Consider the following 14456-nt stretch of genomic DNA (forward strand, 5'->3'; position numbering starts at 1 on the left):
ATACTTTGTGTGTTGTGTTGCCTAGAATTTACTTGATTTGGAGACAGCCTGGGTGAATTCTTTTGAGACGACCTTGCACCCCTCTGAACCTCAACATTTCCAGCCTTATTTCACATTATTCGCTTTCACAGCCTCTAAGTTTCAGCCAAATTGGACTAGTCATTGTTCAGGGATCTCATTGTACCCCCTCTGACCTTTGGTGCATTCATTCACTCAGGCTATTTCTCCTTTACCTCTCAACCTAGTGAGATTCTTTCTTCCTTTAAGGCTTGCTCAGGTGCCATCTCTTCCTGAAAGGTTTCCTTAACCTCCCCAGTCGAAAGTGACCCCACAGAATAAGCCCTGGATTTATACCTGACTTTGATACTTGCTACCTGTGTGGCCTTGGACAAGTGGGTGACACAACAGATAGAATACTGGGTTTGGAGCTAGGAAGAAATGAGCTCAAACTGCCTCAGATACTCCCTAGTTGTGTGATCCTGGGCTAGTCAGTTAATTTCCCTGTGCCTCATCTTCCTCCTCGGTAAAGTGGAGATAATGATAGCAACTACCTCACAGGGCTGTGTGAGGATTGAATGAGTTAACATATGTAAAATGGTTTGCCAGCCTCGAGGTGCCCTAAAAATGCCAGCTATTATTATTACTGCCTCACTCTGGGCCTCAGTTTTTTCATCTGTAAAGTGAGGTGGGTGAACAAGATGATTTTTGTGGTCTCTTCTAGTTTTAGGTTGTATGAACCACACATTTTTTCTAAAGTATATTGTCTATTCGAGACATTTTTCCTAGTACTTTCTTAAAGGACATTCACTAATTTCAAGTGAAGCCTTGAAACTGCACCTCTCCTTTGCCCTAATTATATTTTATCTTGTATCCTGCCTTCCTCCCCAACTTTTTTCTTTTTTTTTTTTTTTTTGTTTAAGGCCTGTGATTTCATTGGTCACTCTATCTCGTAGAGAGAATTATTGGTGGAGTCTAAACCAGTAACAAACACCAGGTGAAGCATAAAACAAAGAGATATATGCCTGCCAAAAGTATTCACCATTGTGATGGAGGAGATCCAAGTGAAGAGTTCAGATCAAGGCAGGATTCCCAGAGATGATGATGTCCTCCAGATGCTCCTGCATGAATGCTGTTATATTCATTGAATCAAACCCCGAGACATGGCAGAGCTTCCTGGAAGAGACCTGTAATCACTCAAAGGAATCTGGCCTTTCCATCCACACAGGAAACACCAAATGGATGAAAGACTGTCTCTTGCCAGGATTTCAAGGAATGAGTGAATATTCAGATAGCCAGCAGAGCTTGTCCAAAGTCTGTGTATCTGGGACAAATAATGAAGCCTGTTTATTGACCCAAAGCTTCCCAAACAGCAAAAGCTCATCTCTTTAATATAAACTCTTATTGCATGGAAGCACTACTACTACTATTAGTACTACTACTGTTGCTATTGTTCAGTTGTATTTGACTCTTTGTGACCCCATTTGGGTTGGGTTTTTTGGGGGTTTTTTTGTTTGTTTGTTTTTGGCAAAGATACTGGAGTGGTTTACCGTTTCTTTCTCCAGTTCATTTTACAGATGAGGAAACTGAGGCAAATGGGGTTAAGTGACTTGCCCAGGGTCACACAACTAGTAAGTGTCTGAGGCTCAGCGCTCAATCTACTGTACCACCTAGCTGCCTCTGCCTCCTCTTCCCTTCCTACCCCACCCACCCACCTACTAAACAAGGACTGCTACGTAGCTGGTGGCACACTGGATAAGGCATTAGTCCTGGAGTCAGGAAAACCTGAGTTCAAGTCTGGCCTGAGATTCATATTAGTTGTGTGACCCTGAACAAGTCACATAATCTCTGTCTGCCTCAGTTTTCTCATTTGTAAAATGGGATCAATTAATGGTAAAATGGGTACCTCCCTCTCAGGGTTGTTATGAGACTCAAATGAGAGAATATTTGTAACGAGTGATTAGCACAGTGTCTGGCACAAAGGTGCTATATAAATGCTTATTCCACCTCCTCTACTACTTAGAATTCATCCAGTACAAAACATTTTCCAAATATTATCTCTTCCTTTATTATCCCCATTTTGCAGATGAGAAAACTGAGGCCAAAAGAGGTTAAGTGACTTACCCAGGGTCTCGTAGCTAGTAAGGGTGTGAGGCTGGATTTGAACTCAGGTCTATTATGACTCTAAGTCCTATACTCCATCCACATCTGGGTGCTAACTAGATGTGAGGATCACACTGGAGGCAACAGAAATGTGAACAGGCTACAGCACATAACCAATGCAGACTTGAAGGAGAAGGAGAGCAAAGGACATCGTCGTAGATAGCTCCATGATAACCCTCCCTCTCGATTAGAGATGGAGGTGGGAAGTGGGGAAGGGAAGGGGGAGGGAGAGAGAAATCAAAGAAGGCCATTGGAGGAACCAGGTAGGGTGAATTTTTGAGGGGGGGGGAAACAATAGGAGTTAAGTGACTAAGGTCACACAGCTAATGTTTGATGTGAAATTTGAACTTAGATCCTAGTGACTCCAGGGCCGGTGCTCTATCCCCTGCAACACCTAGCTGCCCCTAGGCTAACTTTTAGGGGGACTGGAGTCCCACAGGATGGACAGATGGGAGGCATTCACTAGAGGGAACTCCTGAATCACGGACTTCCCAAATCCATTGGCGTATTTGAGAGGGAACAGCCTTCGAAGAAACTTCAGAGAATTGCCTGAGGTTGAAGAAGTCCCAAGACTTGACCAGTAATGAGGCCCTTGAACGCTGGTCTTCCGGACGTGGGGTCAGCTCTTCAGATCTTATTTGTGTACGCGCTGTATCCCAATTAAGCCGTGGAGCTCTTGGAAGACAGGAATTGGCTATGGTTGTTTTAATTTATCTGTCTACGGGCTGGGATGAAATGGGGAGAGGTTGGCCTCTGTGTATCTGCCAAACACCAGGGAATGGTTCTGTTGACACATACTGGCTCCCCATCCCCGGAGCATGCTATAATCTCCCTGATGCTAAATTTCTTAGCAACGCTACGGGCAGAACGAGCATCTTGGGAGAGCAGCCCGGTGGGGAGGACCTCCTGGGGCCAGTATGCAAATATTTAGGATAAGTGAGTGCGGGGGTAAATAGTATTGTTCTCTTCCAAGAGTTGCCTTCCAAGTCAGGGAAGCAGTGGAGGTAACTCTTCAATCACCCTGCCCGCTCCGCAAGAAAGACTGACGGCTGGGCAAAAGGACATTTAATAACCTTGAGCATGCGCTCTCCCCTCGGGTCGTAGCCGACTACAACTCCCGCGTAGCTCCGCGGCGCTGTGGGGACCCCTTAGCAACTAGAACCTACGCGTGGTGTCCGCTGGGAGTTGTAGTCTGGGCGGCTGCCTCTGACCTCTGTTCTAGGGGCGGTCGGGCCAGCTAGAGCTGGGGGCGGGGGCGAAGCCGATGCAGAGAAGCCGAACTGGCCATGGCCTCGGCTAGCGGCGGCGGCGGCGGGGTGGCCGCTGCGGAGCCCGAGCGCCCTCACCAGCGGCCTTTCCTGATCGGGGTGAGCGGCGGCACGGCCAGTGGAAAGGTGAGAACTCGGAGTGGGGGTTTCATTGGAGGGGGAGAAGGCAGCCCCCCTCGGGAGGCGAGGAGCCGGTCCCGCGCCTTGCAGCGGAGCCGGTCTGGGGCCCGCGGGGCTGGAGGCACGATCCGAGGGGGTGACATGAGGACCCGGCCCGGCGGGCGAGTCAGTGGGCCAGGGAGCTGGGGCAGGGGCTGGGCCCGGGGCGGGGGCGGGGGGGGCTGCCCGAGCCCGCCTCCAGGACCCCCGTAGGAGGCCGGGGCTCTGTGGGGAGCCCCCGCCCCTCCCCCCACCTGTAGCCAGCCCGTACTTGGGTTCCGGGTGCCGGGCCCTGCCGGGGGGGTGGGAGAGGCCTCGGCCGACCCATTCGGAGGGGCTTGAGGCGGGGGTCCTCCCGGCTTCCCCCCCCAGTCCACAGTGTGTGAGAAGATTATGGAACTGCTGGGCCAGCATGAAGTGGACCACCGCCAGCGCAAGCTGGTCATCTTGAGCCAGGACAGGTTCTATAAGGTCCTGACCGCCGAGCAGAAGGCCAAAGCGCTGAAGGGCCAGTACAACTTTGACCACCCAGGTAGATCGGGAAACCCGGGGGGTGGGGGCCGAGGGAAACGGAGAAGGGACGGGGTGTCACAAAAACAACTGCAATAACAGTTCACGACACGGAGTCTTTAATTTACAGAGCACCTCCTTACAAGCAGCCCGTGAGGTAGGTAGTGTAAATGTTATCCCCATTTGATAGATGAGGAATATGAGGCTCAGAGAGCTTGACTTGCACACATGGCTAGTAAGTGGCAGAACTTTGACTCTATATCCAATGATTGCCCTTCCTTTACAGTCTTTATTCCTTTCCCCCTCTCCCTCCCCTTTCTCTCCACCTCTTTTCACTCACCCCCTTTCTCCTCCCCTTCCCTCCCACTCCTCCCCCCTCTCCATTTATTCCTCTCTTTGCTTTGGTCTAGGACAGTCCTGGGGAGATCGAGGTGATTCTGTGAACTAAACCTCTACTCCCACAACAAAGTAGGCTGGTGTTTGCCTGAAGCCCATTTCAGAGCTGTCCCCGAGGGGGAGGGTGGACTCTTAACTGAAGCCAATCAAAAAGGCTTCTTCCATGAGGACACCAGCTCCTCCAGGCCTTCAGCAGAGCAACTAGCAGGATCCCTGCGCTGCCACCACTGTCATGTGGGTCTTTCTCAGTCAGGATGTTTCCAAAGACCCATTGTACAAAAATACGTTCTTTACAACTTCCCTTTCATTCCCCTGAAAGACAGTGACTAGTCCTAACAGTAGAGATGTCAGAGACTTGTAGTAGCCAATCTAACGGCAGCTGCAGGAGTTAATGTGTCAACAGTAGCCAGTTAGGAGCCCCGAGGTACCAGCTCCTGAGTGGGAACCCAGAGCCAGCTAAACAGGGAGAGGTCTAATGTTCTAGTCATTATGGCTGCCCCGTCTTCCTTAATCCTTCTCTACAAAAAGAAACATTGCCCTAGTAAACTTGTCTTTAAAATGACTTGTCCTAGAAACTAGAGCCTGGTCCTTGCTTGCCTCCTAGAAAGAACTTTGAGAATGCCAAATCACTGCCTTGCCATAGTAGGCCCTTCATATGTACCCTTCTTAAGGAGAACCAACTTCCTGGTGGAGATAGCAGTATAGATACCAGTTATTGCCAGATAATTATCTTTATGAATGTGTTCATCTTGTGGTGTGCAGAATTTTAAAAGGTTGTATACCTGCTAGATGTTAATTATATTTCATTCACTCTGTACGGTGTTTGATGTCCTGTAAGTACTACTGTTGATTTTTTTTAAATTGCCCCCAGCTAGCTGTAGGCCATACCCATGGCAACAAGACTCTATCTTTATTTACAACGCCTATGTAAGAATAGCTTGGGATGGTCTTGCCTTTTGTTCCATCTCTGCAGATGCTTTTGATAATGATTTGATGCACATGACCCTGAAACACATTGTGGAGGGCAAAACCGTTGAGGTCCCGACCTATGATTTTGTGACCCACTCAAGGTAAGCAGATGGTTTCTGGGAGGGCAGAGGAAGGGCTGTGCACTTCAAGCCCGTTAGATCTTCCTCTCAGGTGCTTACAGCAAGGACTTCCCTGCAGCAGGCCCTGCCCCCAGTCGGTTTCTGTGGATTCTTCGTGATCTGCCCCTTCCAAGGATTCAGTGCCCCCAGGACCGAAGCTGGTTGTGCAGACTGCCCCGGTGACCCTCTCTCTCCTGCAGTGTCCCATTTCCTCGCCTCTGCCTCGCAGGTTACTGGAGACAACTGTGGTTTACCCTGCGGATGTGGTTCTGTTTGAGGGCATTTTGGTATTCTATAGTCAAGAGATCCGGGACATGTTTCATCTTCGACTCTTTGTTGACACCGACTCAGATGTGAGGCTGTCTCGTAGAGGTAAGGGGGATGCTGGAGTTCCTGAATTCTGACCTTAGACAATTACACTTATGATGGTCTAAGGATTGAATTGCTACTATTTCAGTTCTCCGAGATATGAATCGTGGGAGGGACTTGGAGCAGATCCTAACACAGTACACCACCTTTGTTAAACCTGCCTTTGAGGAATTCTGCCTGCCGGTACCACCTTTGAATTTGTTCGTTAAAAGTTTTTTAAGTGACTTTTACATTATAGATTCAGTAATCCCCTTCAAAAGGTTGTGTCTTGTCCAGTTTCAGTAGGATGTTGAGTCTTAGATGAAACCTAGTTAATATGTAAAGAATGATTTATATGTAATTTGCATGTAACGAAGAATTTATATATGGAGGAATTTGTGTGCTAGGAAGGATTTGTACTTTAGATGTAGGGAGGCATTTATATGGAGGGAAGAGTTTAGTTGGTCTAAACAATAGTTTGCCTACAGTTGACCTATCGAGTCCCCTACATAATGCCTTTCTTTCTCCATACTGATTTTGGCCAAGCCTCTGAGGTGCCCAGCTACTTTGAATATTTAAGGGATTAGCGTCTTAGTAAACTTTTTAAATTTCAAAATTAACATGACTCCTAGCACTCACTAATTTAGAAACACTGAGAATATGGATTTATGTTGGGAAACTTTTTTTTTTCTCCAGATGTATGACTTTATCAGTATAGGGAACTACCAGTAAAGAAACACCCCCTCCAATGCATATGGTCACGAGTTCTACAAATAAGTGTTAAAGAATTTCTTGAGGGCACTAAGAGGTTAAACAGATTTGCCCAGGGTTGCAGAGCTTTAAAAATGTATAGCCCCATGTAATCCTATGCTTATGATTCTCCATTTCCAGAAATTAATTTTGCATCAATAAGTGGGCAATTCCAGACTTTTCCTAAACACATATTTAATAAGTCAGCTCATTAATATTAAGGATTTAATTGGCCAGGTTGTATGAGCAAAAAAGCAGCTGTCATACCATGTGTTGCTCACAAGGCTATGAGACTTCATCCGGTAGTGAAACTCACTTGCTCACTGCTCTGTGTCCACATTTGAGTATTTATTTACATTTGCTTCCCAGCTCCTTGTAGGGTCAGAGGTGATTGGCTGGATCAGAGTAGAAGAATATCATGGATTGCTAGGAGGTGAATCTAGAGCCTTTTGATCTTACTTGGTTTACCTTTGCCTGCAGCTGGGTCTGTAGCACAGAGAGATGAGCCATACAGGTTATTTTTCACAAGAAACATCAGGGGCAGTGAAAATGATAGAAAGTCATTGGAGAACAAAGTTGTTTTCTCTTGGCTTCCTACACCTGTTCAGTTTGGCTCATTTCTGTCTGGTAGAGTGATAGGCAACTCACACGAATCACCCTATCCATTCTTGAGGCCATTGAGACACATCTCCAACCCCTCCTGCTGTGTGCCACCCCCCCCCCAACATCTCAAGTTCAAAGTAGGATGAATTCCACTGAAAACTGCAATCATCCTAGAAAAATCTGCTTAAGAAAACTCTCATTTCATCTTGCAGACTAAGAAGTATGCTGATGTGATCATCCCTCGAGGAGTTGACAACATGGGTAAGAAAAATGTCTGACCTCACTTCTGAGTGCCTGCAATTTCCATCTTCGAGATGCATTTTGGCTACAATTCTTAAATGTAGCTTGATGCAAAACCCCCACATTCAAGAGCCTGAAGGCTTGCGCACCACTTTTGTTGTATCTTCTTGCCAGTTTTGTATCTACTTTAAAATTACAATTTAAAACTTAAAAATTGAAAAGGAATTCTTACTACCAGAGTATTTTAACTAGATTTCCTTACAGATATTAAAAGCGTCAAGTGTGTAGATTTTAAAGAGCTCACTTACTGATTTCCATTGTTTTTACCTGCTGGGGTTTGACAGTGGTCCACTGTCTTTGAGTGAAAAGAGCTATGTTTCAAGGAGTAATTATTGGTTATAAAACTGAAGCAGGCAGCAGAGTTTCCTAGGACAACCTTTGGGTGGGGATTAAGTTCAATGAGCTAAAAATCAAGGTGAAGGAATTAGAATGATTTTTGCTTTTCATTTCGACTTCTGGTTCTCCCCCTACTTCAGTCACTCATTAACCTCTCTTCCTTTGACGTTCATGCTATTCCTGTCTACCAGTAACCCAATCAAAATCTTGGTAGCTGTTGTCTACAGACTCCAGGTTACTCCTTTTCATTCCTCAAAGAGTTCCATATGTAACTCACAATCCCCCCCCCCCCAACTCTTGCCCCCATACTGGGGGTCTTCAGCATATATCCTGATTCTCCTTCAAATACCCTAACTGTTCACCTCCCTTGAGCTTCTCTTCTCTACCTTAGATATACACAGAAACGGGCAGACCCTTGATATTTCTGTTACCCACAAATGTACCACCTCCATGTTTAAGAATTCCCAAATCCTCTCATCTGACCATAATTTCTTGGCTTTTCACCTCTGCTTCCTTACAGGTTCTACTTTTGGTCTGTACCATGATCTCTAGTCCCCTTGACCCCTCAATTCCCAGGCTATCATCCCTGCACTAACCACTCTCTCCTCTTTTTGGCACAGAGCCAACAGAGTTCTACATTGTCCTCTGTTGAATCCCCAGCCCTCCCATATCACTGATTACACCCAGCCAAACCTCAGCCTTGGACGACTACCACCATTTGTTGCCTCCACTCCTACTGATGTGCTGCTGAACAAAGGTGGAGAAAATCATGCAATCATTCTATGTCCGCTACATAGAAATGTTCATGTTGTAAAACCTCTGCTGGGCCCTCACTGCTGCTAGGCAATCCTTCCATACTTGCCTTATCAACTCATCATCCCGTTGTTCACGGTGGCTCTTCAAACCTGAGAACCCTGCCTCATATTTTACAGAAAAAAATGAGGCCATTCGCTGTGAGCTTCCTCCTCTTCTCTCTCCCTCATCTCATAAGCCTTTGCCTGTCTCACATGATAAAGTGGCCTTACTTCTTACCAAGGCTAACCCCTCTGCTTATTCAAGCCATCCCATTCCATCCTATCTTCTCTCTTTCACCCCAACTCGTTATTTTCAATCTCTCCCTCTCTATTGGTTCATTTTCTACTCCCTATAAACATACTCATATTGCCTCCATCCTGAAAAAACCCTCACTTGATCCTTTCATCGCTGCTATCATCTTATATCTCCTCTGCCCTTTGTAGCTCAAGTCCTCAAAAAGGCCCTCTAAATAGGTGCCTCCACTTTCTCTCCTCTCACTCTTCTTAACCCCCTTATAATCTGGCTTCCAACCTTATCATTCCACTAAAACTGCTGACTCCAAAGTCACTAGGGATCTCTTAGTTGCCAGATCCTGGGGCCTTTTCACCATCCTCACTCTCCATGACCTCTCTGCAGCCTTTGACTCTGTCGATCACTCTCTCCTCCTTGATATTCTCCTCTCTAAATTTTCAGGACACCACTCTTTCTCGGTTCTCCTTACCTAGCTATAGCCTGCTGGTGGGTCTCCCTGAATCATCACTCCATTTCATCCTCCATTCAGCCACTAAGTTATTTTCCTAAAACGCAGGTCTGGTTGCGTCACCACCACCACCCTCTACCCATTCATTAAACTCCACTGGCTCTCTACTGCTTCTAGAAGCAAATATAAAATGCTGTTTGTCATTCAAAGCCCTTCCTAACCTAGCCCCCTCCTACCTTTCCAGTCTTCTTACACCTTACTCCCCAGCCACATACTCTGTGATTCAGTGACAATGACACTGCATTTCTCAGCTCTGGGCGTTTTTCTCTGGCTATTCCCCATGCCTGGAATGTTCTCCCCTCATCTCTATCTACTGACCAACCTGGCTTCCTTTAAGTCCCAACTAAAATCCCATCTTTTACAGGAAGCTTTTCCCAACTTCTCTTAATTCTAGTGCTGTTAATCATTTCCTGTTTATCTTGTATAAAGCTTGTTTGCACATCTCCCTCATTAGACTGTAAGTTCCTTGAGGGCAAGGATTGTTTTTTTGCCTCTTTGTATCCCTAGCATTTAGCACTGTGCCCAGCACATAGTAGACACTCAATAAATGTTATTGATTGCTGTCTCTGAAGAATTAGAGCCACATTTGTACTCTTATCATTTGCAGTTGCCATCAACCTGATCGTACAGCATATTCAGGATATTTTGAATGGTGACATCTGCAAATGGCAGCGGGGAGTTCCAAATGGGCGGAGCTACAAGAGGACGTTTCCTGAGCCTGGAGACCCTCCTGTTGTCCTGACTTCTGGTAAACGGTCCCACCTGGAGTCTAGCAGCAGACCCCACTGAGGAGCAAGAGGCTGGTTATAAGCCGATAAGGCAGATCTTCCTTGATGACATTTGTATAATGAATGGATCTGGAGTTCCTTTTTTTTTTTTTCCTAACAAAAACCCTAAGTCCTTTAGAAATATTCTTTTAGTCACCTGTTACAAAATTATTCTAAGATGAAATTGTTTAACCATTTAACAGAAAGATGTTAATTTTATTCAATCTTAAAAGTTGGGAAATACTAAAATGACCTTCTTGATGTTTTAATCTTCCATGTATTCAGGAGGCTTCTGAAATCTCTTTGGGCCACCTGAAAAATGCCCAACACCTGCATGAGTGAAACTGCTATGCTTGCTCCCAGAAGTAATGCTAGTAGTAGCACATTTAAAAAAAAAAACTGGGGGTCTGGGTCCTGGCTCTGTCGTTGGTACGACCTTAACATGAACCATGTAGAAATGTTTTCTTTCCTTCTGGGTTATACACAGGGCAAATAAGCAGAGGTGGGAATGCTGATAAGCACTTTAAAAAAGAAAAACACACAAAAATAACTACTATTAAATATAAAGGAGAGTGACTCCTACTTTGAATGTGTTTACTTGAGGACATAAAAGACTTGACAGGTTACTGCAGACTGAAGGTTTGCTGCTAGAAGTCAATCAAACAGTTCTGGTGTTTGTGTGGTGTTGACTTGAATGTAGCTATACAATGCCCAAGCAAACAGCTCCACCCAAGGCTGTTAACCCTGTTCATCTATCCCTGGAAATTGCCAAGTCGAGGCTGACCTGTCCTGGGACCTAGGACACATGCTGCCTACCACCAGAACGTTCACATTATTACTCATTGCCATGTCAGGTGCATGCTCTCCTTAGAGCTAAGTTACACAGTGGAATCTAGGGGTTCAAAATGAATGTTGTTGCACAAATCAGCCCTCCGACTGCCGTACTACTTATCATATATGGCCTAGCACTGAATTTCGTCTATGAGAATGTTTTGGTCTATATGGTTCTATTTAATCTTTCCTCCTAACTAGTGTTCAATTCCCTCCATATAATATTTATGTACATTATATATATACATATATAAAAGCTGTTTTATAATCAATCTCATGTATAGTGACTTATGGTTTTCTTCTATCAGGCATAAATCATTATAGTTATTATGAGATACATAAGACAGGGAACTTTGTTTCAGGTCCTTTGGTTTTCTAAACTGTAATTACCTAAAATCTTTGTCATGCTTAATGTACTGTTTTGGGACTAATAAACACCAGTAGTGTTCATTTGTCTCCTTAAAATTATTTTTATATATGTAAATATAAATCAAATTTCAGAAAGAGGAATTACAGAGATGACTCTACCACCTTTGAGTTAGAGACCCTGTTCCCTTAACATAAAGCTACCCCAGAGCAATAGCTCATAAAGAAGATTAAAAAAAACAATACCATAGCAATAAGATACTAGGAAACAGTAGGCTTTTTTATCTTGTAGTCAGAATGAGAGGCTGATGACCAAAGTAACTTACCTTCCCATCGTACAGAATGGCTTCTGTGAGGTCTCACCAAAGATGAATACTCAACTGTGCTCTGATACAGTAGGTTTAGGAAATATTCATGGCAGCATGAGTCTAGCCAAAGGAGGAACTGAGGATAAGAGCTATTAGGACTACCAGCAACTTCCTAGTTAAAATGCTGAATTGTAGTTTCATCATGGACTCTTAAGTTCTTTTGGCCTATATAATTTTTGTCTCCATCAGGCTGTAGGGTGTGACTACATTAATCAATTAAATGAAAGGGGGTTTTGTTCAGTTAAGGTCTGCCCAAGTAGAAATAGTCTGCTCTCTAGTTTCTAGGAGAAGACTTGTCCTTGCACAAAATGTAGTTTATCTTTTAAACGGCCTTCTCACTGGTGAAATGAAACAAACAAGTAGTTAAGTTTTCAGTTACCTCTTCCTGTAGTTAAAGGCCAGGAACTCATCAGTTCCTGTATAAGTCATTCCTTCAATCCCAGAGTAGCTCTGCCCATTAATAAACAAATGCAAGAAAGAAACCAACAAGGTCTGTTCTACTTTATCCAGCCCCCATCTCAGATTTTCACTAGTTTATTCTTTTTCCGTTAGTGTTTTCTGATCAGGATATCCCAGCTGGATTTCCAGCGAAGGGCCTTGAGCTCATTTGCTGAGAGAGATTGATCTCCATAGGTTATTGGGCTGAAAGTGTGATAAACCATATACACAGAGAAAAACCATACTACAATTAAGGAGTTGAATATGTTCTTCTGGAGCTGGGATCTGTAGGATCAGAAGATAAATGTATGTGAGAGATTAAAAATATATGTATACATATATAAAATCAATAAACACTTATGCAGTTACTTTACAGCTTCCAAAGCATTTCTGCATACAAGATCTCATTGGATGTTCTCAACAGTTCTATGAAGTAGATGAGGACAAATGAAACAAGTTCAGAGATAATAAGGAACTTGTCCAAGACATCACAACTAGTGGCAGAGCTGGGCTGGACAGAACACAAACCCAAACCCAAGTGTAATTAATATTCTTTCTATCGCCTCTTGCTGCCTGTCCAAAAAGAGTAATGTTTTCTTCCTCCACCATGCTACCCCAAGAGTAATTATTGCCTTTTGTTGTTTGAATCTGGGTCTCCCTATCTCACCCTAGCTGGAAATGCAGTGGCCACTCACAGTCTCGATCTTACTGGCGACTGGCGTGATACCTTTGGCCTGTTCTGTTTCTGACTTGGGCTGGGTGCCCCTCCTTAGGCAGCCTGGTGATCCACTGCTCCTGATTTACTCACCATATTGGTGCTGGACGTAGTGTGGACTCCTGATGGACTTTAGGTCTACTGCTGCTCAGAACTTCTAAGCTCAAACTACCAGCCTTGGTTTCCCCAGTAGCAGGGATTGAGTGTGTGCCATTACACCTGTCTGGGAGTAATTAATTGCACCTGAAACCCATTCCTCCTGACTATGTTACTTCTGTTACGGTGTACTACCCAGTCACCCAGTCACCTAGTCACCCAGGCTCAAAACTTTGGAATCCTCTCCAACTCTTTACTATTCTTCACATGTTGCATCGGATCTGTCTCCAAATTGTTCATTCTAATTCTGTAATATCTCTGGTATCTGTATCTTCCTCTGTATTTCCACTGCCACCACATTAGTTTAGCCTCTTACTTAAATCTCATCTCAACTCATTACCCCCATCAGTCTTCCTCTACTCTAATCTATACTGAAAAGAATATGCCAGATCTATTTTTTTGAAAGGCAGCTCTGATCATTTCTTTTACTGCCAGCGAAGAAAGTCTAAGCTTCTACTAGACACACCTTCTGCATCTAACTAAACTGGATTACTCCCTTTTCTTTGCACCAACCTTTTGCTTTCCTGCTTCCATGACATAGCTCATACTCTCTGGAATTATTCTTTCCCCTCCTCAACCTATCTGAACCTTTATGGCACTTTGTAGCTCTATTCTGCATGTCTCACATTTTTCTACACTGTATCATAGTTATTAGTATGGAATGTACATGAATATTTCTGCTAGACTAAGTTCTTCGAGTGCAGGAGTCATGTCTTATTTATCTCTGTAACTCCCATGGTGCCTTTTCTACAGCAGGTGCTCAATAAAAATGCTTGTTGAATGAATGGGAAAACACATTCATTCTTACAGTCCCCCCAAATCAATGTTATCTAAAATTGCAAGTGACCCCACATACCTGCAGAGGTGCTCACTCACATGCTGCAACACAACAGGGAGCAGGATGATCTGGAAGGTGAGAGCAGGCAGGTAGTGGTAAAGGAATAGCGTCTTCTCCATCATAAAGAAAGGGAGATAGTTTACAGCCCAGCCCCCACAACACACAGTCCCAGCCAATACCCAGAGCGACCAGGAATCTGAGGGAGAAAATTAAGGGAAAAAAATCATCTTAAACTTGTGCCACCAACAAGAAAATGCAGATTCTGATGAGTATTTTATAAATTTAGCCTTGCCTATTCAAACTGTTTAAACTCTCTTTAGACTTAAATATAAAATATCACCAAGTAATTTCATATTTCATTTTCCTTCCCACGCTGCCGTGGAGAAGGAGTGGGATGTTTGGCCAGGGCCCATTTTCTCCATCTTGAACTGATGTAAAATCACTGCCCCAAGGAAGCTCGATCCTCAGGCTGAATGCCACCAAGGGCCTGTATTTAGAAAACTC

The 14456-nt window shown here is 44.5% G+C and overlaps 2 protein-coding genes across 5 annotated transcripts in view; one reads left to right on the forward strand and one right to left on the reverse strand.

Moving 5' to 3' along the window:
* The first annotated feature begins 3446 nt into the window (after positions 1-3446).
* Positions 3447-11521, forward strand: UCK1 (uridine-cytidine kinase 1). The gene is made up of 7 exons (XM_027869387.1): positions 3447-3554; positions 3960-4119; positions 5467-5563; positions 5811-5953; positions 6039-6133; positions 7495-7543; positions 10081-11521. The coding sequence occupies exons 1-7, from the start codon at positions 3447-3449 to the stop codon at positions 10260-10262; spliced, it is 834 nt and encodes a 277-aa protein (XP_027725188.1). The 3' UTR covers positions 10263-11521.
* The window catches only part of POMT1 (protein O-mannosyltransferase 1), a 44010-nt gene continuing 36560 nt past the window's right edge, over positions 7007-14456 (reverse strand). For 3 of the 4 annotated variants that reach the window (XM_027869386.1, XM_027869385.1, XM_027869382.1), the window contains exons 19-21: positions 13971-14148; positions 11764-12528; positions 10436-10552 (exon numbers count right to left, since the gene is read on the reverse strand). In XM_027869386.1, coding sequence (XP_027725187.1) covers positions 12354-12528; positions 13971-14148 — 353 coding nt within the window. In that variant the 3' untranslated portion in view covers positions 10436-10552; positions 11764-12353. Of the gene's footprint in view, positions 7166-10435; positions 10553-11763; positions 12529-13970; positions 14149-14456 lie in introns of those variants that run through there. The other variant, XM_027869384.1, reaches the window with a different exon arrangement.

Source organism: Vombatus ursinus, unplaced genomic scaffold, assembly GCF_900497805.2.
Source record: "Vombatus ursinus unplaced genomic scaffold, bare-nosed wombat genome assembly UNPS02014793.1, whole genome shotgun sequence".
NCBI lineage: Eukaryota > Metazoa > Chordata > Mammalia > Diprotodontia > Vombatidae > Vombatus > Vombatus ursinus.

Bases quoted from the DNA above. Each gene is read 5' to 3' on its own strand.
- UCK1 (XM_027869387.1), top strand. From the start codon at position 3,447: ATGGCCTCGGCTAGCGGCGGCGGCGGCGGGGTGGCCGCTGCGGAGCCC. The intron at 5,954-6,038 runs GTAAGGGGGATG...CTACTATTTCAG, and splicing joins TGTGAGGCTGTCTCGTAGAG to TTCTCCGAGATATGAATCGT. The intron at 7,544-10,080 runs GTAAGAAAAATG...TATCATTTGCAG, and splicing joins TCGAGGAGTTGACAACATGG to TTGCCATCAACCTGATCGTA.